Below are 25,894 nucleotides of genomic sequence, written 5' to 3'. Positions count from 1 at the left end.
TGATGCTTTTAAACGTAGCCTAAAAACCTATTTTTTTAAGAAAGCTTTTTAATATTTTATTGCACTTTTTAACATTGTGCCCCTCTTTTCTTTTAAGCTTGCACTGTAGCACTTTGAGATTGTTTTAATGTAAAGTGCTTTATAAATAAAATTCATTATTTTATTATTATTAATATAAAACAGAAAATAACAGCAGAATGATTTTTGAAAACATTTATTGAGGATTCTTAAACGTCTGCTTTTGGAAACCGAAGTCGAACATTAAGAGAGACAGAACTAAAGAAATGAATATTGAGCAGGAAAATGAACCAAAAAGTAAAATGTCTGAGATGAGAAATCAATAATTCAGTCTATAATGGCACATCATCAGGATGAACCCCGGCTGCTCACCAAACTTCTGCTCATTGCAGCAGAATCAGTGAAGATCTGTCAGCAGGTTGGAATTCATCTGGGCTGATGGCAGCTCAGTGATTCCTCTCTGATGTCACAGTTTGTCACATGTGCAGCAAACTAACTGCAGCTGACATCAACTGAATGGGCTCAGCTGAAGTGAGCTGCAGAGAAACACAACCTGCTGATACTCAGTGTGAAGCTTTGACTGGAAACACACAGAAAAACAACATCCTGGAAGAATGGCAGCTTCCATCTTTAAAGGACCGGAAGAGGAAGAAGTTTCCAAGGAATCATTCAGAAGAGTTTCAAACAGAAACTGACTGAGTCCATGAATCTGAAAAGGTGTTTCTGAGTGAAAGAGACAGACATGAACAGACTGAACTATCTGTTCAGCAGGGATTCTCTGACAGGAGGACACTCTGTATACTCAGCACAGAGACACTGAGGAACCATGTGAACCTAACCAGAATCCAGGATGCAGAGGTTCTTCAGTGAATGTGGTGCTGAAGGTGTGGAGGTGGATCAGTGTGTCAGAGGAGACTCTGTAGAAGGACAGAGTTCCAGCAGGACGGTCCACATACACTGCTGCTCTGTTACCGACAGAGGAGGAGGAGATGAATGTTTGTCTGTTATTGTGCCTCATTGAGTATTTACCTCCATCAGAGCAGATCAGACTCCAGGACTGATCATTGTATCCAAACACACAGTCACTGCCTCCTCTCCTGCTGATTCTTCTGTAACTCACTGATATATGAACCTCTCCTCTCCACTCGACCTCCCAGTAACAGCGACCAGTCAGAACATTGCTACACAGCAGCTGAGGCCAGCCATAAAACCTGTCTGGATGATCAGGATATGACTGAACCTCCTCCTCCCATGTCACCTTCCTGTTGTTGTCAGACAGTTTCAGTCTCCAGTTCACTGTGTTTGTGTCGATTGTGAGTTGGCAGGAATCTGATGGAGAGAACAAACACAGTCCAGCTGCAGTTATTGATCTATCATCTGTTCACTTTGATCAATGAGTGATGTGACAGTGTGAAGATGGCTGGATGTCATGAATCAGATGAAGAACACACTCACACTTCCTCAGACCTGGTGTCAGCCATCGTTCTCCAGCAGGCTCCACCCTGAAAGGAGGAGGGGGGTCAGAGCAGCACCGTCTCTTTCAGCATTAAACATGGACATTACATGGCTCTCACACACACTTTGTTCTACACTGAGAGAGATGCTGACTGCTCATGAGGACGTCACACAGCCCCACTTCAGAAACACAGAAATGTCCCTTTAACTGGATGAATAAAGTCACCATGTTTCTTTCTTATAACGAGAAACAGAAAAAATGACAGAAAAATAACATGAAAATTAGTCAGAAACTTCTTTCTGGGACTGATGTTTCATAACTGTGTCTGACATATTTATACACCGATCAGCCATAACATTATGACCACCTGCCTAATATAGAGTGTGCCCTCCTCATCCTATCAAAAGAGCTCCGACCTATCCAGGCGTGGTCAAAGAACACCTGAAGGTGTCCTGGAGCGTCTGGTACCAGGACTTGAGCAAAGGATCCTTTGGGCCCTTCCTAAGCTGTTTCAGTGCTGTCCCTCTGTGGAAAGCTGCTTGTTAGGGGGGTGGTGTTGCTATACTGTGTAACTGTGGAGGATGACTGGTCTGCAGATGATTCCTCCTCCATCAGACATTGTGTGATGCTGCAGCAGAGCTCTCCATACCTGAGAGTGTCCAGCCTCCACTGTGGATCCTCCAGTCCAGCTGAGAGCTGCTTCACTGCTGAGTCTCCTGGATGGTTGTAGCTCAGGTCCAGCTCTCTCAGATGGGAGGGGTTGGAGGTCAGAGCTGAGACCAGAGAAGCACAGCCTTCCTCTGTGATCAGACAGCCTGACAGGCTGCAGGAAACAACACAAATGGCAGAAACTGAGAGAAAAGTCCAACAGCAGACACCATCCTGAACAGGTCAGCTGTTCATCCATGACTGTAAAGCAGAATTAAAATGATCAGCAGCTGAACAGTTGAATGAATCCTGACCTGAGAGCTTCCAGGTTACAGTTTGGACTCTGCAGTCCAACAGACAGCTGCTTCAGCCCTGAATCCTGCAGGTTGTTGTTACTCAGGTCCAGTTCTGTCAGGCTGGAGGACTGGGAGCTGAGAGCTGAGGACAGAGCTGCACAGCTTCTCTCTGAGAGGTTACAGCCGCTCAGTCTGAGGAGGGAATAACAGGAAGAGAATTAAGTTATGTAGTTATTCATTATTCAAGTTAAAGATGGTTGAATTAATAAATAATGATTATATTTATCCTATTTATTGGGTGCCAATGCCAAAGGTATTAGACACACATATTACTCTTGTGTATACTTTGTCACTTCACAGGACTTATGTTTTAAGTTTTATATTTTAGGTTACGTTTTGGTTTTTAGTCCATGTTTAGTTTTTAGTTTTCCCATGTTTTAGGCCCCGTTTACACGATAGGAAGACGCAGATATTTCCCTGCGGTTTGGCCTCTCATTTACACCAAAACCCCGTTTTTATCACAGCAAACGTTTATTTCCAGTAGGTTTGGCAGAGTTATTATGGCGTTTGACGGCGTATTTATGCGGGTTGATGTAAATGACAAGTTCTTTGAAAACGAAGTTGTCTGCGCGATGTTATTATTGAAAACGGAGGGGGGGAAATATTCGTTTCTCTAAATACCTGGCTATGTGTAAACCTTGCCTTGCCTTGCCTTGCCTTGCCTTTCCTTCGTCACCCACCTCAAGTTCAGTAATTATTTATTCCATGCCAAGTTAAGTCTTTTGTTTGTTTTTTCACTGTCAAGTTTTTTTAAACCGGCCCTGCCGCGCCTTTATTTTGAACTTTGTTATTTTTGTTGAAATAAACCCAGTTTTCTTTTGAAGTCCGCATCCGTGTCCTGCCTTCACCAACCCCTTCTTGACATACTTAATATTTTTTTTCCGTTTCCGCCCTATATTTTGACAGCTAACTGGTCTAGCATCGATAGTCCGACCGGCATAAAAAGCACGCCGCTGCGCAAACGACCTCGATCGGTGTGTTATTACGTTTGGCTCTCATTAATTGAAAGGAATTCCGGCAAAATTGGAAAAAGTGGGAAAATTGTTGATGGGAAAATGCATTGGAAATTCTAAACCTATCCTATTTTAGAGGCCTTATAACTCAGCCATACAGCATCGCACAGACCTCATTCAAAGTTTATATGTGACAGGAGACTCTCGGCTTTAACTGAACCAAAGGGTTTGTTGATACATTATACAGCTTTAACACAACAGCAGTTTACGTTTTAGGAAGACTACATCTCAGCTGAGGTGTCTCTCCCACTCAGATCCCCACTCTAAATTCGATACTGCACCAATTCCTCGAACAAATGTCTCTCATGTCCAAAATATCTGCCCGATCTGGACAAATTTTACTTCAAAACGTAGGCATTTTTGTCCACTTTCACCCAAAGTCACACTGATTGAGCTCTGCCACACAGATTTCTTACAAATTGCCTGTGAGGCCAGAAGTCGCCTCCCCATTTCCATTATAAAGGCCTAAAGTCATAAAATTCAGGTGAAAAATGATTTTAAAACTGCCATAAAAAACGAGCCACACATAGTTGCCGAATGAAAATTACACCGCTGGCTTCTGCCGTCTCTTGGGGAGCTGACAGTTCAAAAGTTATTCGGACTTTTACTTTTCTAACAGCGACCGTTTGTTCGAGACAGTCGAGTGCAGTCAAAATTACATTGCAATTTTAAGAAGCCATAGTGAGCGTACATGTCAGAGACACAGATGAGCCGCACCTGCTCCTGTTACCGGGACAAAGCCATATTAGCCTGCTCTGTTCTAAGACTGCTGATGAGGGCAGACAGCCAAAAAAGCTGTATTTTATACAGAACCTTGATTAAAAAGTGGGGTTGAAAATTGGGGTTAAAAATTTGGGCAGAGGCCCAAAATTCAATAAGAAAATCAATCGTAAAGCACTTAACGAACCAAAAATGACTAAAATGCCAAAAACTGACCTATTTTGCAGGCCTCATAACTCAGCCATACGACATCACAGAGACCTCATTCAAAGTTTATATGTGACAGGAGACTCAACATTCAACAGCAAACATTTATTTTTATAGGGCGGGCAGTAGATTGGCACCCATCAAAATTTCTTCAGAAATGTTCTAGTTATATTATAAAGTGTTGCCACATTCTTGCAGCGTGTTTCTTTCCTCTTGATGTAAACTGATCTGATGGAACTGTTTGCTGTGAATCTGTTATCTACAAACTGAAATTATCTGAGAAATAACTCAGTTATTTTCTCTCCTTTTAACAAGTAAACAGAGCATTTAAAACATATTTATATCTGTACTCACACAGCTTTGTTGGAGGCTTTGACCACTGGCAGCAGCCTCAGAAGAGCCTCCTCTGAAGCAGAGTATTTCTTCAGCTCAAACACATCCAGATGTTTTCCTGATGACAGTAAGATGAAGCCCAGAGCTGACCACTGAGCAGGAGACAGTTTATCGGTGGAGAGACTTCCTGAACTCAGGGCCTGTTGGATCTCCTCCACCAGAGAACGATCATTCAGTTCATTCAGACAGTGGAACAGATTGATGCTTCTCTCTGCAGACAGATTCTCACTGATCTTCTTCTTGATGGAATCAACTGTCTTCTGATTGGTCTGTGAGCTACTTCCTGTCTGTGTCAGCAGGCATCGTAGGAGCCTCTGATTGGTCTGTGAGCTACTTCCTGTCTGTGTCAGCAGACCTCGTAGGAGCCTCTGATTGGTCTGCAGGGAAAGACCCAGGAGGAAGCGGAGGAACAGGTCCAGGTGTCCATTTGGACTCTCTAAGGCCTTGTTCACAGCACTCTGATGGAGATGTTTTAGGTTTTTTTTGTCTTTGAATGATTTAAACCTCTTTTGTTGTTCCTCCATCAGGTTGAGTCCAGAGCTGATGAAGGTCAGATGCACATGAAGAGCAGCCAGAAACTCCTGAACACTCAGATGGATGAAGCAGAACACCTTCTCCTGGTACAGCCCTCTCTCCTCTCTAAAGATCTGTGTGAACACTCCTGAGTACACTGAGGCTGCTGAGATATCGATGCCACACTCTGTCAGGTCTGATTCATAGAAGATCAGGTTTCCTTTCTGCAGCTGCTCAAAAGCCAGTTTTCCCAGAGACTCAATCATCTTCCTGCTCTCTGGACTCCAGTGTGGATCTGTCTCAGCTCCTCCATCATACTTGAGCTTCTTCACTTTGGCCTGAACCACCAGGAAGTGGATGTACATCTCAGTCAGGGTGCTGGGCAGCTCTGCTCCCTCTCTGGTGTCCAACACATCCTCCAGAACTGTAGCAGTGATCCAGCAGAAGACCGGGATGTGGCACATGATGTGGAGGCTTCGGGATGTGTGGATGTGGGAGATGATCCTGCTGGCCTGCTCCTCATCTCTGAACCTCTTCCTGAAGTACTCCTCCTTCTGTGGGTCAGTGAACCCTCTGACCTCTGTCACCATGCCAACACAGCCAGCAGGGATCTGATTGGCTGCTGCGGGTCGTGTGGTTATCCAGAGGCGAGCAGAGGGAAGCAGCTTCCCCCTGATGAGGTTTGTCAGCAGCACATCCACTGAGGTGGGCTCTGTAGCATCAGCCAGGGGCTCCTTGCTGTGGAAGTCCAGAGGAAGTCGACACTCATCCAGACCGTCAAAGATGAACACAACCTGGAACTGTTCAAAGCTGCAGATTCCTGCTGCTTTGGTCTCAGTAAAGAAGTGATGAACAAGCTCCACCAAGCTGAACTTTCTCTCTCTCAGCACATTCAGCTCTCTGAAAGTGAATGGAAACATGAAGTGGATGTCCTGGTTGGCTTTGCCTTCAGCCCAGTCCAGAGTGAACTTCTGTGTTAAGACTGTTTTCCCAATGCCAGCCACTCCCTTTGTCAGCACTGTTCTGATTGGTTCATCTCTTCCAGGTGGGCCTTTAAAGATGTCTTCCTGTCTGATGGATGTTTCTGCTCTGCCTGCTTTCCTGGATGCTGCTTCAATCTGTCTGACCTCATGTTCATCACTGACCTCTCCGCTCCCTCCCTCTGTGATGTAGAGCTCTGTGTAGATCTGATTCAGAAGGGTTGGCTTTCCTGCTTTAGGAATCCCCTCAAACACACACTGGAACTTCTTCTTCAGAGCAGATTTAAGTTTACGTCCACAAAGATCTGAATGAAGACAAGAAAAAATATTAGTAAACAGACATTTCAACCCTGTACAGAATGAGTATCTGAACACCTGCTGTTCTGTGTGCTGAGACATCAGTAAATGTGTCATTTATCCAGCAGGTTAAACCTTTAGAGAAATCCTCTTACTGCTCTGCAGACGGTCAGCCAGCTCCTCCTGCTTCATTCTCCTCAGGAAGTGAACTGTGATCTTCACTAATGCCTCTCTGCTGCTCCTCTGCTCTTCATCCTCACCCTCCCTCTGACTCTCTAAGCATTCTGGGTAATCCGGACTCAGAGCCTTCTGCATCTTCTTCAGCTCCTCCTTCACAAAAGTGAGCATGTTGTCCTCCAGCAGCTGGAACAGAAAACTATATGAATGAGCCGATCAGACTGAAACCATGGAGCCAAACATCAGATCCATGTTGGACACACTGACAACCCACTGGTCTACAGAGTGCAGCATGGAGATGGCTGTGAGCAGAACAGATGGAAAAGTAGTTGTTGTACATGTACAGACCATAAATATGGAGTCCAGCTGTGTTTGATGCTGCTGGGCAGACGGACCACTGGGACCCTCTGAGCTCTGCTGGTCCACTCTGTGGAGGAATCATGAAGAATGAGCTCACATTGTGTCTGTCCACACAGAGAGCAACACAAGCTGAAGGTCCATGAAGGGATGTGTGGATGTGAGCAGTGAACGCAGCCATGAAGCAGCTGATTAACTCTGAAGCTGCACATCATCAGCATCTGTGTTCCAGAAGATAAGAGCTCAGTGTGTTTCTAACAGTGGGAGGAAGCTGAGGTCAGATGAAGCAGTGTGAGGAGGAAGGGATACAGAACTGTGTGAACAGACAAAAGATTTGTTTCTTTGTGAGGAGTCCAGCTGCCGTGTTGGTTGGATCGTAGCTGTAGTTTCTAAAATACAACAAAAACTTTAGTCTGGAATTAGTTAATTGGTTTCCAAATTTATTGAACAGAAACGAGTCCAAAGAAATGATTTCAGAGTCTTCACTGACCAACTTCTTTGTGTTTAGAAAACAGAACCAAATGTAGAACCTGATGCAGCAACACTCAGTAAAAGTTGTTCCGGAGTCACAGAAAGACAGAAAGTTTATAGAATAGAGTTATTTTGTTACAGTTGGCAGCTATGAATCTGAGCGAGTGGCCATGACTTGTGGAGTCCCCCAGGGGTCAATTCTTGGACCTCTTCTGTGTAACTTGTATATGCTCCCTTTGGGTCAGATGTTGCAGAATTTTAACATCAACTAGAAAATTTCTGAAGAAATTTAGAAGGGGCCTGCCAAAGTGTGCGTATCGCTCAACCAATCACGGTTGCTCAGGAATGTTTCGCAAGGCCTAAAGAAGAAGCATTCAAGCCTAAACAGCATCAAAGCCGTTTAAATTAAAAAATTCAAAGCGGCGAACTGTCCCTTTAAAGAGGCGACCTTTCACTTTAAAGCGGCGAACTGTCCCTTTAAAGAGGCGAACTGTCCCTTTAAAGCGGTGAACTGTCCCTTTAAAGCGGCCAACTGTCCCTTTAAAGAGGTGAACTGTCCCTTTAAAGAGGCGAACTGTCCCTTTAAAGGGGCCAACTGTCCCTTTAAAGAGGTGAACTGTCCCTTTAAAGAGGCGAACTGTCCCTTTAAAGGGGCGAACTGTCCCTTTAAAGTGGTGAACTGTCCCTTTAAAGAGGCGAACTGTCCCTTTAAAGCGGCCAACTGTCCCTTTAAAGAGGTGAACTGTCCCTTTAAAGCGGCCAACTGTCCCTTTAAAGAGGTGAACTGTCCCTTTAAAGAGGCGAACTGTCCCTTTAAAGGGGCGAACTGTCCCTTTAAAGCGGCCAACTGTCCCTTTAAAGAGGCGAACTGTCCCTTTAAAGCGGCCAACTGTCCCTTTAAAGAGGTGAACTGTCCCTTTAAAGAGGCGAACTGTCCCTTTAAAGGGGCGAACTGTCCCTTTAAAGTGGTGAACTGTCCCTTTAAAGAGGCGAACTGTCCCTTTAAAGTGGCGAACTGTCCCTTTAAAGAGGCGAACTGTCCCTTTAAAGGGGCGAACTGTCCCTTTAAAGTGGCGAACTGTCCCTTTAAAGCGGCGAACTGTCCCTTTAAAGAGGTGAACTGTCCCTTTAAAGCGGCCAACTGTCCCTTTAAAGAGGTGAACTGTCCCTTTAAAGAGGCGAACTGTCCCTTTAAAGAGGTGAACTGTCCCTTTAAAGAGGTGAACTGTCCCTTTAAAGAGGCGAACTGTCCCTTTAAAGAGGCGAACTGTCCCTTTAAAGGGGCGAACTGTCCCTTTAAAGTGGTGAACTGTCCCTTTAAAGAGGCGAACTGTCCCTTTAAAGTGGCGAACTGTCCCTTTAAAGAGGTGAACTGTCCCTTTAAAGTGGCGAACTGTCCCTTTAAAGAGGTGAACTGTCCCTTTAAAGTGGCGAACTGTCCCTTTAAAGCGGCGAACTGTCCCTTTAAAGAGGTGAACTGTCCCTTTAAAGCGGCCAACTGTCCCTTTAAAGAGGTGAACTGTCCCTTTAAAGAGGCGAACTGTCCCTTTAAAGAGGCGAACTGTCCCTTTAAAGAGGTGAACTGTCCCTTTAAAGGGGCGAACTGTCCCTTTAAAGGGGCGAACTGTCCCTTTAAAGCGGCCAACTGTCCCTTTAAAGAGGTGAACTGTCCCTTTAAAGAGGCGAACTGTCCCTTTAAAGGGGCGAACTGTCCCTTTAAAGTGGTGAACTGTCCCTTTAAAGAGGCGAACTGTCCCTTTAAAGTGGCGAACTGTCCCTTTAAAGGGGCGAACTGTCCCTTTAAAGTGGCGAACTGTCCCTTTAAAGCGGTTAATTGTGCTGTTGAAACTTCAAAGGACTGGCTGGGCCTTGTTTCTATGGTAATTAATCTCCCTCAATTAACTGACAGTTAAGCTGCTGCTACACTAATTATATGAGACTCAGGCTTCTCAGAGCCAAAAAACCTCTTCGAACAGATGCTTCCCATTCGGAAACCGTAAGAGCTACGGAAAAAATTCTCGCAGAATGAGCGAGGGACGCCTTTGGACTTCAATATTCCCGCGTTTCAGATCTGTAGCACATTCACAGTGAAATTACGGATGAGAGAAAGAAGGGCTGCAGGAGCTGCTGAGATTCTGAGAATTGGATGAATTAAAATGGGGATTTGAGGTCTTTGAGCCCCGACATCACTTTGCTCTGAGGGGCTCTGAGAGCAAACGGTCAGCCCTAGATGAAATATGAAAACATTTTATGAATCCCAACATGCGTGCCTATATTATGACAGTACATAATGGCATTGGAGCAATATTTGTAGGCTTGAGGGCGATTCAAAAATGAATCTGAGGTCAGAACTCTTGTTCTTCCCACACTCTAATGAAATGGCAGTTGTGCTCTAAAAATTCAAATTTTGCAGATTTTGGCCAAAACTTTGGGTCGCTTGGAGGCATGCTGTGGGAAATCCGTAGCAGGTATCGACATGGCGTCTTCACTTCTGAACACAGCACGGATGTATCTACAAACTGACATTTGAATGGCGTTTCTAGGTTAATGCATGATGACACAGTAACTGCTTTTTTTTTTTAATGATTTTTCCAGGTCATCCCCCTGTTTATTCCTAGGGGGGCTTTGGGGGGCTGTTTTTTGCTTATTACGTCGCCATGGTAACTCCAATCTTCAATAAAAGTAATAGCCCGCGAAAACTCATCGAGCCGGTTGTTTTGATATGTATATTGTTGGGATGTGCGGGCCCACAGGGCCCGCATTTATGTGGACGGAAGAATAAATATATAAATCTATAAATAAATCTATAAAGAGACACGTTTTCAATGTTAAATAGTGGTGCAACGGATCATCATTGATCCGTGATCCGTTCGGATCAATTATTTCGGTTCGGCACACACATGATCCGCGGATTGATTTATGAAAAAAAGTAATAATAATTGTGCGCATGTATTCTGTGTCTGTTCAAGCTACTGGATCCTTAAATTTCCCTCGGGATTAATAAAGTATCTATCTATCTATCTATCTATCTATCGATCTATCGATCTATCTATGTTCAGTCCTCACACAGCCGTTACGCTTCCTGCTAGTTCCAGGGACAGAGCTACTTTCCACGCCCTGGGTAAAAGTCTGCATTTGCAGCGACACCCCGGTGTTTCACTGACAGGAAACCGAAAGCGGCTCAACAACCGCTCATCACCGCGGCATTTAAGCAGCCCCTTCCTTCACAATCCGACCGGGCTAAAAAGCGATCACAAACGCTATCGGTGTGTTTATAGGTGCAGACATGAGGCCATATTGAGTTGTGCAAAACAAGGGCTTTAAACACATGCTGAACGTGATCGAGCCACGTTACGACATCCCGTCGCGCACCCACTTCAGCGAAAAGATTGTGCCAGATCTTTATGAGCAGGAGAAGAAAAAAGTTGTGGATTAATGGTCATTGGTCCATGTTTAAAGGAAGGAGATATGCCTTTTTATGTTGCACTTTAAGTTGTTTTTCTTTGATTATGTTGAAAAGAAGATGTTAATTGTGCACTTTAAGTTGATTTTATTTCAATTCAATAATTTAAAAGTGTTGATAAACAAAAAGACAAAACATGTTTAGTTGTCTTATTTTTTTTTTTTGCTGATCCGAAAAATGATCCGATCCGTGACTCTGATCCGAGGAACGATCACCAAGGCAGCTTTTTACCATCTCAGAAACATCAGCAGAATTAAAGGTTTCCAGGAGAAACTCATCCATGCATTCATCTCCAGCAGACTCCATCACTGTAACGCTCTTTTAACTGGACTTCCCAAAAAGAGCATTAAACATCTGCAGCTCATCCAGAACGCTGCTGCTGGAGTTTTAACCCGGACTAAGAGATCTGAACACATCACAGCAGCTTTAAAATCTTTACTCTGGCTTCCAGTCAGTCACAGAATAGATTTTAAAAGCCTGCTGATGGTTTACAATCTGTGATGTGTTCAGAGAATATAAAGCCAGCAGAGCTCTGAGATCCAAGGACTCAGGTCAGCTGGTCCAGTCCAGAGTCCAGACTAAACATGGAGAAGCAGCATTTAGCTGTTATGCTGCAAACAAGAGGAACAAACTGCCAGTGGAGATTAAACTTTCACCAAATGTAGACATTTTTAAATCCAGGTTAAACACATTTCTGTTCTCATGTGTCTATGCATGAAATCTGCACGATATCTTTGAACTTATCTGGACTGTTGCTGGTTTTTAAATTAATTCAAATAAATTTTTTAATTTGTTTCTCTTTACATTCTTTTATGTATTTTAAATGCTTCTTACACTCCCTGCTGCAATGCTTTTATTTGATGTAAAACACTGAATTGTTTTGGACATGAAATGTGCTACAAATAAATTTGATTTGATTTGACAGAAAGACAGAAAGTTTATAGAATCTACAGGAACAGCGTTCTGGAAGCTTCTCCAACCAGCAGGTTACCTGCTGACAGGTGAGGGTGTCAGGATTGGGTATAAAAGCAGCATGCACCAAAGGTTCAGTCTCTCCAACAAGGATGGGTGGCTCACCAATTTGGGCCAAACTCCATCAGAGAATCATCAATAAGTTCAGCAAATATTTCTCAGAGTAAGATTGTAAAGAACTTTGGTCTTTCAGCATCAAAATGTTAATTTTAGTCCCTAAAAGAGACCTATTTTAACTTCCATTCTTTCCACTTTGACAGTTTCACATGTGAACATGAAATGGATGTGAATCAGAGCTCACATTAAACACAAGTTGGAATAAGAACTGTTCAAACTGACTCTGGTACATTTTACAGTGTTACACCATTTACACACAGCTCACCTCTGAGGCCGTGAACGTTGGTCTGCTTTAAAGTCAATAAAACGACTTAATGACCTGTCGCTCTGCATGGACACACAGCTGGGTTCAGGTTCAGGTCTCCGATAGCTGCGAATAGGAAAAAACCACTTGTTCAATTTAAATTTACATGTTCAGTAAAATTCAGTTTGGATTAAAAAGTAAAAATTTGACAGAGAGTAAATACATTTTTTAAAAAGTAAAGAAAATAAATCAGCTGAAAAATACACTTTGTTTCAATAAAGAGCAGAAAGACTAAAGTAAACATCACATTACACACATGATGCAGCTAATTAATCTCATCAGAGACATCAAGAACTGATCCAAGTCCCAAGAAATTCAGCTGAAACTGAAACATGATGCAGCCTCCACTGAACACTGACAGCTACTCACTGTTGGGCTGATGGGACATCATGTTGGAAATTAATTGACCGAGGATTGGACCTGTCGCTCTTAAAGGACACACAGCTGGGTTCAGGTCCAGGTCTCTGATAGCTGCTAACAGGAAAAAAAAACACTTCTTTGGATTTACATGTTCAGTAAAATTCAGTTTGGATTGAAAAGTAAAAATGTGACAGTTTTGGTTTTAAATTACATCAATAAAATGATACAAATATATCAACAAATTAATTTAAAAATACACTTAGTTTTAATAAAGAGCAGAAAGACTAAAGTAAACATCACATTTCACACATGATGCAGCTAATTAATCTCATCAGAGACATCTGGTAGGTGACCTCTTCTGTTTGGAGCTGGAGAAAAGGTTGTGGAGGAAATTAGAGGTGACAAATGACATACTGGACTACTTTGTGCAGAAGCCACTTCACACGTGGAGGGTGGATCTAACGCACATCTGTGAGGAGGCGAGGAGGGATCAGCAAAAACCACAGCCCAAGAACCACAGCCCCAAAGAACCACAGCCCCAAGAACCACAGCCCAAAGAACCAAAGCCCAAAGAACCACAGCCCAAAGAACCACAGCCCCAAAGAACCACAGCCCCAAGAACCTCAGCCCCAAGAACCACAGCCCCAAAGAACCACAGCCCCAAGAACCACAGCCCAAAGAACCAAAGCCCAAAGAACCACAGCCCAAAGAACCACAGCCCCAAAGAACCACAGCCCCAAGAACCTCAGCCCCAAGAACCACAGCCCCAAGAACCACAGCCCAAAGAACCACAGCCCCAAAGAACCACAGCCCCAAGAACCACAGCCCCAAGAACCACAGCCCCAAAGAACCACAGCCCCAAGAACCACAGCCCCAAGAACCACAGCCCCAAGAACCACAGCCCCAAAGAACCACAGCCCCAAGAACCACAGCCCCAAAGAACCACAGCCCCAAGAACCACAGCCCCAAAGAACCACAGCCCCAAAGAACCACAGCCCCAAGAACCACAGCCCCAAGAACCACAGCCCCAAGAACCACAGCCCCAAGAACCACAGGCCCAAGAACCACAGCCCCAAGAACCACAGGCCCAAGAACCATAGGCCCAAGAACCACAGCCCCAAGAACCACAGCCCCAAGAACCACAGCCCAAAGAACCACAGCCCCAAGAACCAAAGCCCCAAAGAACCACAGCCCCAAGAACCAAAGCCCCAAAGAACCACAGCCCCAAGAACCACAGCCCAAAGAACCACAGCCCCAAAGAACCACAGCCCCAAAGAACCACAGTCCCAAGAACCAAAGCCCCAAGAACCACAGCCCCAAAGAACCACAGCCCCAAAGAACCAAAGCCCCAAGAACCACAGCCCCAAAGAACCACAGCCCCAAGAACCACAGCCCCAAGAACCACAGCCCCAAGAACCACAGCCCCAAGAACCACAGGCCCAAGAACCACAGCCCCAAGAACCACAGGCCCAAGAACCATAGGCCCAAGAACCACAGCCCCAAGAACCACAGCCCCAAGAACCACAGCCCCAAGAACCACAGCCCAAAGAACCACAGCCCCAAGAACCAAAGCCCCAAAGAACCACAGCCCCAAGAACCAAAGCCCCAAAGAACCACAGCCCCAAGAACCACAGCCCAAAGAACCACAGCCCCAAAGAACCACAGCCCCAAAGAACCACAGTCCCAAGAACCAAAGCCCCAAGAACCACAGCCCCAAAGAACCACAGCCCCAAAGAACCAAAGCCCCAAGAACCACAGCCCCAAAGAACCACAGCCCCAAAGAACCAAAGCCCCAAAGAACCACAGCCCCAAGAACCACAGCCCAAAGAACCACAGCCCAAAGAACCACAGCCCAAAGAACCACAGCCCCAAAGAACCACAGTCCCAAGAACCACAGCCCAAAAGAACCACAGCCCCAAGAACCACAGCCCCAAAGAACCACAGCCCCAAGAACCACAGCCCAAAGAACCAAAGCCCCAAAGAACCACAGCCCCAAGAACCACAGCCCAAAGAACCAAAGCCCCAAGAACCACAGCCCCAAAGAACCAAAGCCCCAAGAACCACAGCCCAAAGAACCAAAGCCCCAAGAACCACAGCCCCAAAGACCCACAGCCCCAAGAACCACAGCCCAAAGAACCAAAGCCCCAAGAACCACAGCCCCAAAGAACCACAGCCCCAAAGAACCAAAGCCCCAAAGAACCACAGCCCAAAAGAACCACAGCCCCAAGAACCACAGCCCCAAGAACCACAGCCCCAAAGAACCACAGCCCCAAAGAACCACAGCCCAAAAGAACCACAGTCCCAAGAACCACAGCCCAAAAGAACCACAGCCCCAAGAACCACAGCCCCAAAGAACCACAGCCCCAAGAACCACAGCCCCAAGAACCACAGCCCCAAGAACCACAGCCCCAAAGAACCACAGCCCCAAAGAACCAAAGCCCCAAAGAACCACAGCCCCAAGAACCACAGCCCCATGAACCACAGCCCCAAATAACCACAGCCCCAAGCCGCGCCAGTCCCTGACTCAGAGGGGGTGCAGGGGGGCTCGGTCCCACATCGCTGGTCGTTTTTTGGACACTTTTTTTTTTAGTCTTGTTTTTGTTTTTGATTGGTTTCCTCTTCCAAGCCCCTCCCTCCCACCCAGGTTTTGGGATGTCTGGGATCCATCCCTTGAGGGGGGTGGCTCTGTTACGTCTGTGAGTTTTTGTCATGTTTTTAGTTCTTGTTTAGTTTTTAGTTTTGCTATGTTTTAAGTTAATCTCTTGTCTTAGTTTTCAAGTTCAGGTCTTGTCTTTAGTTTTTCCATGTTCCCATAGTTTCTGTTGCCCTGCCATCACCTTCACTCACAACATCTGTGTTCTTCCCCACAGCTGCACTCACTTACCAATAACTCTCTCAGTATTTAGTTTCCAGGTTTCCCATGTACCAATGCCAGATCCTCCCCGTCACTGATGACAGCCACTATAATCTATGCTATGCCATGCCATAGATTTGTCACATCCAACGTGACAAACATCAGATTACACACATGATGCAGCGATGATCGAAGACATCAAGAACTGATCCAAGTCTGATATCATTCATCTGAAACATGATGCAGCCTCGTCTGAATACTGAAATTTACTGACTGACAGTCTGGTTGTAACCCCGGATATTTTCCTCTGATCCTCTCGTAAAGGACCCACTGCTGTACTGAGGTTCAGCTTCATGCTATTGATCCATGTGACTTTGTTCATGTTAGACTGTTTGTAAAGCAGCTGACTTTGTTCATGTTAGACTGTTTGTAAAGCGGCTGACTTTGTTCATGTTAGACTGTTTGTACAGCAGCTGACTTTGTTCATGTTAGACTGTTTGTACAGCAGCTGACTTTGTTCATGTTAGACTGTTTGTTAAGCAGCTGACTTTGTTCATGTTAGACTGTTTGTACAGCAGCTGACTTTGTTCATGTCAGACTGTTTGTAAAGCAGCTGACTTTGTTCATGTTAGACTGTTTGTAAAGCAGCTGACTTTGTTCATGTTAGACTGTTTGTAAAGCAGCTGACTTTGTTCATGTTAGACTGTTTGTAAAGCAGCTGACTTTGTTCATGTTAGACTGTTTGTAAAGCAGCTGACTTTGTTCATGTTAGACTGTTTGTAAAGCAGCTGACTTTGTTCATGTCAGACTGTTTGTAAAGCAGCTGACTTTGTTCATGTCAGACTGTTTGTAAAGCAGCTGACTTTGTTCATGTTAGACTGTTTGTTAAGCAGCTGACTTTGTTCATGTCAGACTGTTTGTAAAGCAGCTGACTTTGTTCATGTCAGACTGTTTGTAAAGCAGCTGACTTTGTTCATGTCAGACTGTTTGTAAAGCAGCTGACTTTGTTCATGTCAGACTGTTTGTAAAGCAGCTGACTTTGTTCATGTTAGACTGTTTGTAAAGCAGCTGACTTTGTTCATGTTAGACTGTTTGTAAAGCAGCTGACTTTGTTCATGTTAGACTGTTTGTAAAGAAGCTGACTTTGTTCATGTTAGACTGTTTGTTAAGCAGCTGACTTTGTTCATGTTAGACTGTTTGTAAAGCAGCTGACTTTGTTCATGTTAGACTGTTTGTTAAGCAGCTGACTTTGTTCATGTCAGACTGTTTGTAAAGCAGCTGACTTTGTTCATGTTAGACTGTTTGTTAAGCAGCTGACTTTGTTCATGTTAGACTGTTTGTAAAGCAGCTGACTTTGTTCATGTCAGACTGTTTGTTAAGCAGCTGACTTTGTTCATGTCAGACTGTTTGTAAAGCAGCTGACTTTGTTCATGTTAGACTGTTTGTTAAGCAGCTGACTTTGTTCATGTTAGACTGTTTGTAAAGCAGCTGACTTTGTTCATGTCAGACTGTTTGTTAAGCAGCTGACTTTGTTCATGTTAGACTGTTTGTAAAGCAGCTGACTTTGTTCATGTTAGACTGTTTGTAAAGCAGCTGACTTTGTTCATGTTAGACTGTTTGTTAAAGCAGCTGACTTTGTTCATGTCAGACTGTTTGTACAGCAGCTGACTTTGTTCATGTTAGACTGTTTGTAAAGAAGCTGACTTTGTTCATGTTAGTCTGTTTGTAAAGCAGCTGACTTTGTTCATGTTAGTCTGTTTGTAAAGCAGCTGACTTTGTTCATGTTAGACTGTTTGTAAAGCAGCTGACTTTGTTCATGTTAGACTGTTTGTAAAGAAGCTGACTTTGTTCATGTTAGTCTGTTTGTAAAGCAGCTGACTTTGTTCATGTTAGTCTGTTTGTAAAGCAGCTGACTTTGTTCATGTTAGACTGTTTGTAAAGCAGCTGACTTTGTTCATGTTAGTCTGTTTGTAAAGCAGCTGACTTTGTTCATGTTAGACTGTTTGTAAAGCAGCTGACTTTGTTCAAGACATTTATTTTAGAAAAAGGTCCCATATAATAAATATTATTATTAATATTTTACCCCCTAAAAGAGTCCTATTTTAACATCCATTCTTTCCACTTTGACAGTTTCACATGTGAACATGAAATGGATGTGAATCAGAGCTCACATTAAACACAAGTTGGAATAAGAACTGTTCAAACTGACTCTGGTACATTTTACAGTGTTACACCATTTACACACAGCTCACCTCTGAGGCCGTGAACGTTGGTCTGATTTAAAGTCAATAAGACGACCCTTTGACCTGTCGCTCTGCATGGACACACAGCTGGGTTCAGGTTCAAGTCCCTGATAGCTGCTTACAGGAAAAAAAACAGTTGTTTAATTTAAATTTACATGTTCAGTAAAATTCAGTTTGGATTAAAAAGTAAAAATGTGACAGTTTTGGTTTTGAATTACATCAATAAAATGATACAAATATATCAATAAATCAACTGAAAAATACACTGAGTTTTAATAAAGAGCAGAAAGACTAAAGTAAACATCACATTACACACATGATGCAGCTAATTAATCTCATCAGAGACATCAAGAACTGATCCAGGTCTGAAATAATTCATCTGAAACATGATGCAGCCTCCACTGAACACTGACAGATACTCACTGATAGCCTGCTGAAAGACTCCGGTTGTTCCTCGAAAGATTTTCCACTGAAGCTCTCGTAAAGGACCTACTGCTGTATTCAGGTTCAGGTCTCTGATAGCTGCAAACAGGAAAAAAAACAGCTGTTTAATTTAGATTTACATGTTCAGTAAAATTCAGTTTGGATTAAAAAGTAAAAACGTGACCGTTTTGTTTTGAGATTAAATCTAACAAGTTAAAGTGATAGTCCGGAGTAGATTCACCCTGGGGTCATTTGAACCGTGACATCCAGCCAAGTAGCCCACCCGAAGTTTTGCCGATATTGGCTGAACATCAGCTGAGTTACTGAGTTATCCCGAATAGCTTCGTACAAGCGCTAACGGACCCTGGCAGTATCTCCAAAATTACCACACTAAAATAGAATGCCATGACACCAAACTTCTACAGTAGTACAAATATGGTCTGTACTCACAAAACGATGCATTTGGAAGTTTGTACATAGTCCAGGAGTTTATTATTATCAACACAAGCCTGATAGCTTCTCTGCTGCTAAAGCTGCGTCGACGTCACTTCCTTGATCTGGGAGCTTCAAAGTAAGATGAGGGTTGATCTACTACTGTAGACAACAAAGCATGGCTGCTCAATTTCTCCATTGATAAAATAATTTCACAACTCTACAACATAAAAATTCATAAAAAACCATGTAGAATATAGCATATACTTTGTTGTCTATACAACAAAGTATATGCTATATTCTACATGATTTTTTATGTTGTAGAGTTGTGAATTTATTTTATCAATGGAGAAATTGAGCAGACTTGCTTTGTTGTCTACAGTAGTAGATCAACCCTCATCTTACTTTGAAGCTCCCAGCGCGGGAGCGCGCACACATCAGAAGCCCCTTTCACACTGCGACCCGCTACCTTAGCGGGTCCAAATTGCACCTTCGACCCGCGTCGAGCAATGTGAAAGCTTGGCGTGTCAGGGTGACCCGTGTCGCCTGAAGCCGAGTTCAGGGGGCGTGGCCTAGTGGCAGAGCGTCACACGAAACACATAACATGCTGGGCGTGTACAATGACGTAGGCACAAGCCATGCGTCGGAGGTAGGGTTAAATACACCTGTCTGCATCAAATCTTTCAAACAAACGATGGCGGGACACCTTGAAATATCGTTCATACAATTGTATATGCAGTTCATGGAGATGTTACTTTACGGTGCGTGGGAAACCGCGCTCTCCCATCTTTCTCGCCAGCCCTTCCAGCAGAGGTCCATCTTTCACCGTCCCCGACATGTGGCGGTAAATAACGTCCTCTGCTCGGAGGCTGAGGAGCTCGCGGACCTCCTTGTCTCCCCAGTTGGCCATATTAAAAAATGTCTCGGACTTGATGTAGGCTAAAACAGAGTAAAACTTGTCCTCACCTGTCGCTGTTGTTTTGAATCAGCTGTCCATTCTGTCTTTTAAACTCCTCACGCCACGCCCACGTCCGACCCGCGTCGATTGTGTTCACATCAAACTCGGCTCGGCAAAAAGACTAGGGTCCGACGCAGGTCGAAAGGCGAGTCGAGTTGACGCGGCAGCCCGGGTCGGCAGTGTGAACGCAACAGCGGACACGCTAAATTCGCGAAATTAAACGCGGGTTATTCGGCAGTGTGAAAGGGGCCAGAGACTCTTTCTTTGCCATTGTTCCCAAAGCCCTTCCCCGCGCATTTTGAAATTGTAAAGTTTAATAATAAATAAAACTAAGAAGATGAGAAAAAGACTCTTCTCCTGGAAAACTTATTTTGCACTCTTCAGTCGACACAGTTTTAGCAGCAGAGAAGCTATTAGGCTTGTGTTGATAATAATAAACTCCTGGGGTCCGTTTCACAAAGCAGGTTCAACATACTCTGAGTCTATTCCTGATCTCTGAGTTGATCTACTCTGAGATAGAAAACTCTGAGTTTTCGGTTCCAGAAACGGTGATTTGAGTGAGGTTAATCAACTCTGAGTAAGTTCACCTTGAGTTTTGCGTGTGCGCCACAACTTTGAAAAGCCAGCATCAATGGAGCCCCGATTTGACGAGTCACCATGGCAACGGCGAAGAGGAGGGGCTACGTTTTTCACCAACCTCGAATTGGAAATCTTAATGCGCTCATACGGCGAGTTTCAATATGTTATTAGAAATAAGTGCAACACAAAAGTGTAAGTTTAAATGTAGTCCTTTGCAATCACAATAATATTACAGAGGAAAACTGGTTGAATGGTAGCCCATTCATTTATTTCATTTAGGTGCAATCCCGCGGGGGAGAAGCGCACTTGGTAGCAGCTCAAGATGAAATATAAAAACATTGTTCAAACAGGTGAGACCTCGGCATGGAGGCTCATTTTGATCATGTTTTACACTGTAAAATAAATATTAAGTGGCTATTTGACTGTGCAGTTATTTTATTCCCAACATAATGCTGTTTTCACACACATAAACTATGTCTTCCCATCTATATCATGTTCTGTTAAATAATTAAGCCTATTTAAACTAACACAGACTTCTACTGAGCCTACAGAAAGAAGGCAGATGCCCGTCAAACGGGTGGTGGGCCAGCACCTCTAACGGGAGGGCAGTGGCTGAGGGAATCCCTGGAGGGAGTCCACCCCCTAGACACGAGTGCCTTTATAAAATATAATAGGTGTTGAGTTGTAAATGCATGTTATGTTAGTTATCCAATATATACTCTGTCTTTTGTATTGATTAAGAGTTGTAAGCAAAGTTGTACTTTGCTCATTTGTGTTAAGGTCGTAAATTCCATTGTTAGGAATGCGGCCTGAAACTGGATCCCCCTTTCCTCTCTTTTGAGAGTTGTTGTACACACCCACTTCTGAATAAAATAGAGGAGGCGTGAGGAGATCGTCAGAGTGATCAGGAAGAAGCTGTGAAAAGCTGTCTCCTCATCAGCTCTCCTCATGAGTTAAAAATCCTAAACGTCTCCCTCTCTTATCTTTATAAATTTGTAGGTATTTGAACCTGACAATAGGCCTATAGATATCTTTTTTAAGCCTATTCATACAAATATTTAATTGTCTTTTATGTCTTTTTTTTATTTTGTCCCAACAAAATTCTGATGGTGCCACTCAAAAAGATAATTGTCTGTAAATGCAAAAACATCTATGATAACCATCTCCTGATGAATATTTATTTCTCTGCGCAGTAATGCTGCACCTTCATCCACGGGATCGTTGTCTAAAGGACATGTTGGTGAAAAAAGTCGCCTCCTGCTGTGCCTGATGGACTTCTAGAAGTAGAAGAACTCGTTCTGCTGACTGAATGAATGAGGAAATCAAATGGCGTGTGTGGCTGAAAGAGGGCGGAGACAGACAGAAACTCAATGTTTCTTAAATAAAACCTGGTCCCGACCAGGTTAGGTTCAGAGAGTCTGTTACTACGGTAACTGACCGAGAGGTTAAGTTACCTCTCTTTGTGAAACAGGCTAGAGTTACCCCTCTTTCTCGGGGTTGAGTTACCTCCCTTTGTGAAACGGAAAACTCAGAGTTTCCCTCATTTCAGGGTTAATCAACTCAGAGTTTTCACTAAACCTGCTACGTGAAACGGACCTCTGGACTATGTACAAACTTCAAAATGCATCGTTTGGTGAGTACAGACCATATTTGTACTACTGTAGAAGTTTGGTGTCATGGCATGTGATTTTAGTGTGGTAATTTTGGAGATACTGCCAGGTCCCATTAGCGCTTTTACGAAGCTATTCAGGATAACTCGGTAACTCAGCTGATGTTCAGCCAAGATCGAAAAAACTTTGGGTGGGCTACTTGGCTGGATGTCACGGTTCAAATGACCCCAGGGTGAATCTACTCTGAACCATCACTTTAACATCACTGACTTAATGCACCAGATTACTCACATCAATGACTGACATCAATAAAATTGTAAATTTTAAATAGATTAAGTGAAAATTCCACTTTGTTTCAATAAAGAGCAGAAAGACTAAAGTAAACATCACATTACACACATGATGCAGCTAATTAATCTCATCAGAGACATCAAGAACTGATCCAGGTCTGAAATAATTCATCTGAAACATGATGCAGCCTCCACTGAACACTGACAGATACTCACTGATATTCTGCTGAATGACTCTGGTTATAACCCCAGACATTTCCCACTGATCCTCCTGTAAAGTACCCATTGCTGTGCGATCTCCGATGGATACTGAGGAAAAATATTTTCTTAATAAAAATGTTTTCAAAGTGTATTTGATTAGTGAAATCCCCCCTGGGGAGAATATTAACTCACTCTGACTTTACCTGTTATGTAAAGCTGGACATTATGAATATTAATAAATTATACAGATATCAAATATTTGAACTGAGAACTATTGATCATCTTAATGGTTTGTCAGCTTCGTTTGAATACTGAAGACTTACTTTCTGTCAGATGGATCCATGCTGCTGAACTCACATCAGCTCACACACACTTTCTACCTTCATCTGCAGAGGAAACACACATCATTCATCTGCACATCAACTCACATCCTCTTTTCCATCATCTGTGCTGTAAAAAGATCAGCTGCTCCTCCTCTGATTGGCTCTGATTCTCTGTTTCATATCAGTGTCAGCTGAATGCAGTCAGACAGGAGTGCTAAGGCAGAGGAAGCTGCCATCAGCTGCTGTACTTCCATCACCTGTCCACTAGAGGGAGGCATGGAGCTACAGCCCAGCACACACCTCATGGTCCCGATGACGATGATGAAGGATTCTGTCAGTTTAGTTTTCAGAGGACTTTTTAACAGCAAATACAAACAGGGAAAGTTGTTAGATCTGAGATGTGTGAGGCTAATAAAGCTGATAAAAAGTCTAAATACTGAGAAAAAGGAGCTGAAATTAAATCAAAATCAAAACTTGGGAATTTTTTTCCTTTGGAAATGTATTAAAATTCATGTATAATGGTACAAAATAGTAGCCTGACTACGTCATACTCACGATTCTAGTCAGAATGTGAGTCTGATACCGCTCAATAGAGATATGAGTATGGGGCGTGTTTCAACCGAACCAGGAGAAAAAATGCCTCTCCGCTCAATTGGATAGACCTACAACCAATCAGAGCAACGTAGTATGTGACGTAGATTAAGCAACACACACTTGTTGTAGGAAGGACGGCAAAAACATCTTTTCTATCGATAAAAGCTTTTATCGCGTTCATCTTTCAAAACGAATGCAATGTGGAGATCCTGTAGAACAGACTCGAGGGCAGAATCTACACACCCTCGCTCTCCAGCGGCAGCCATGTTTGTTTCAAACGAAGTCGAACCAAGCGCTCTGTAGTGACGTAGTCGATAATGTCCCTGTTGATCATCTGTCCATCATCGTATAAAGCCCGCCCTGGCAATCTGACTGGGTCGACCGATTCTTGGTCGGGCATAATGATTTTCCAACTGAGCAGAGCCAGACCGAACTTCCCGACCAAAACTTTTATGGGCGGGGCTAAGTTCGGCTGGCACCCAGGCTAACAAAATAGCCCCATTTGGAGGCCTCATAACTCAGCCATACTTCATCACAGAGACATCATTCAAAGTTTAAACGGGTCAGGAAAGACTCAACTTTAACTGGACTAAAGGGTTTGTTGATATATTGTAAAGCTTTGACACAACAGCATTTAACTTTTAGGGAAAATCAGGACTCCTCTCACTCTGCTGTCCTGGGGTCTCACACTCTATTTTGACCAGCTTGAAATTAATACCAAAATCACTCAAACAAACTTCTCTCACATCGAAAATGTCTGCTGCACCCAGATAAATTATACTTCAAAATGTAGGTATTTTTGTCCTCTTTCACCCAAAGTCACCTTCATTGTGCTTGGCTTCACGGTTTTTTGTCAAATCCCCTCTGAGCACAGAGAGCGACCACTCAGGCTGTCACTGACGGCCATTATAACCAGGTCGCCTCATCTCTTTATAAAATCAATGTCAAGGCTGTTTTTAAAACTGCCACTAAAAAAATTTTGTACATAGGAGCAGCATAAAAAATACACCAGTGGCTTCTGCCGTCCCTTCTGGCGCTCACAGTTGAAGAATATTTCAGATATGACTTATAATTTTTGAACAGCGACTGGTTGTTCGAGGCAAACACGTCAGTATTGAGCACCAAGGTCTCCCTGTCAGTCAGAGCTCCTCTGCTCTTACACACAGCTGTCTCCATAGCAACTAATGACACAGCTGACCCTCCTTATAAGGGCACAGCCAAGATGGCTGACCTGTTATAACAGCTTTATGACAGCCTCTGTGTTATGTCTGCTCCCATTACAATGTGACTATAACATGTCAACCTTCCAAGTCTGTAAATGACACATCTGTCTCTCCTTTAAGATAATAATCACAAAACCTGTTAGAAAATGGTAGCAAATAAAATAAACACATGAAACTATCACCTGATCATCATGTTGATTGACTCCAGTAAATCAATTACCATGTAGATTCGTCGTCAAACACAAACTGATCAAAGTTTGTTCTGAAATAAGAAGTGAACATGTTCTCCAACATCACAGAGCAGAAACAAACAGGAAAGTTTGAACTTACAGATTGTTCAGAGCTGAAGAAGAAGAAGACTCTCCACTCGACAGACTGAGACACAGGTGAGCTGCTTCCTGGAACCAGTCAGAGCCGAGTCCACCTGAGATGGAGGCGGGACAGATAGAACCTGTCTGACCAGTGGAGTTCATGTTAAACACGCCTCCAAGTTCCTGAACAACAAACTCTGATCTGAAGATATTTATTCAGCCGTTCTCTCTTAATGTTCTCTGAGATTCTCCAGAATCGCCATCAGAAACATTGAAACCACGGTTTAAACTGGGATTTGTTCTGTGCAGGAGCTCTGTAGCTTCAGTGCTGCTACAGATGCACCAGATGTGTGCAGGTAGACTAAAAACATCTGTCATCATATGACCAACTGTGAACACACCAAGGTGACATCTCTCTGGTCTGCACACCAATCAGAGCCATCCTGGATCCAGCTGTCTGTGTGTAAAACTGATACTAATAAACTGTTAAAAGTCCTCTCTCCTGTGTATCTGTATCAGCTCCAACAGTGGTGCTGTGATGGGGATGATGGGAGGAGACATGGATACCACAGTTTTTCAGATTTACAGTGAACAGCAGTTGATTTATCTTCTACAAACTGGATCAGATCCTTCCATGACTTTTCAGTGTCTGCTGGTTTCCTTTTCTTTGTTCAGATATTTCACAGGCAGCTCTGAACCTTCAACATTTAAAGGAAAATATCATGTTTGTTCATTAGAAAATAAGAGTAAAACAGATGAGGAAACTAACAGAGTCAAGTTCTGTTTCAATGTGAGACAAGGCCAAAAAGAAAGCAGGCTGATTTATTTTCATCAGTTAGTGTTACAGCTGGGAGTTGATCTGATTAGCACACATCACATCATTACATGATGTAATGCTGAGAGCTTTCAAGCTAATCTGCCTCATAGGTTAGTTTGAGCTTGAATTCAGCAGCTAGTTTCATTTAACAGTAAATAGAGGAAAGTTACAGAATAACTGAAGTACCTGGATGATTTAGTAAAGTCTAAACATT

At 43.5% G+C, this 25,894-nt stretch overlaps 1 protein-coding gene across 1 annotated transcript; it reads right to left on the bottom strand.

Annotated features, from left to right (window-relative positions):
- Nucleotides 1-239: 239 nt before the first annotated feature.
- Nucleotides 240-24,957, bottom strand: LOC142371845 (protein NLRC3-like). Its single transcript, XM_075454590.1, has 13 exons — nucleotides 24,883-24,957; nucleotides 22,736-22,798; nucleotides 22,428-22,520; nucleotides 18,343-18,441; nucleotides 17,929-18,033; nucleotides 12,832-12,936; nucleotides 12,424-12,528; nucleotides 7,127-7,205; nucleotides 6,757-6,964; nucleotides 4,773-6,609; nucleotides 2,124-2,297; nucleotides 1,474-1,520; nucleotides 240-1,347 (listed from the first exon to the last, which is right to left on the bottom strand). The coding sequence occupies exons 2-13, from the start codon at nucleotides 22,753-22,755 to the stop codon at nucleotides 821-823; spliced, it is 3,399 nt and encodes a 1,132-aa protein (XP_075310705.1). The 5' UTR covers nucleotides 22,756-22,798; nucleotides 24,883-24,957; the 3' UTR covers nucleotides 240-820.
- Between the last annotated feature and the right edge of the window lie 937 nt (nucleotides 24,958-25,894).

The sequence above is a fragment of the Odontesthes bonariensis genome, chromosome 21, assembly GCF_027942865.1.
Source record: "Odontesthes bonariensis isolate fOdoBon6 chromosome 21, fOdoBon6.hap1, whole genome shotgun sequence".
Taxonomy (NCBI): domain Eukaryota; kingdom Metazoa; phylum Chordata; class Actinopteri; order Atheriniformes; family Atherinopsidae; genus Odontesthes; species Odontesthes bonariensis.
The sequence above is the reverse complement of the archived record's forward strand: the minus strand, read 5'-3'. Positions and strand labels throughout refer to the sequence as shown.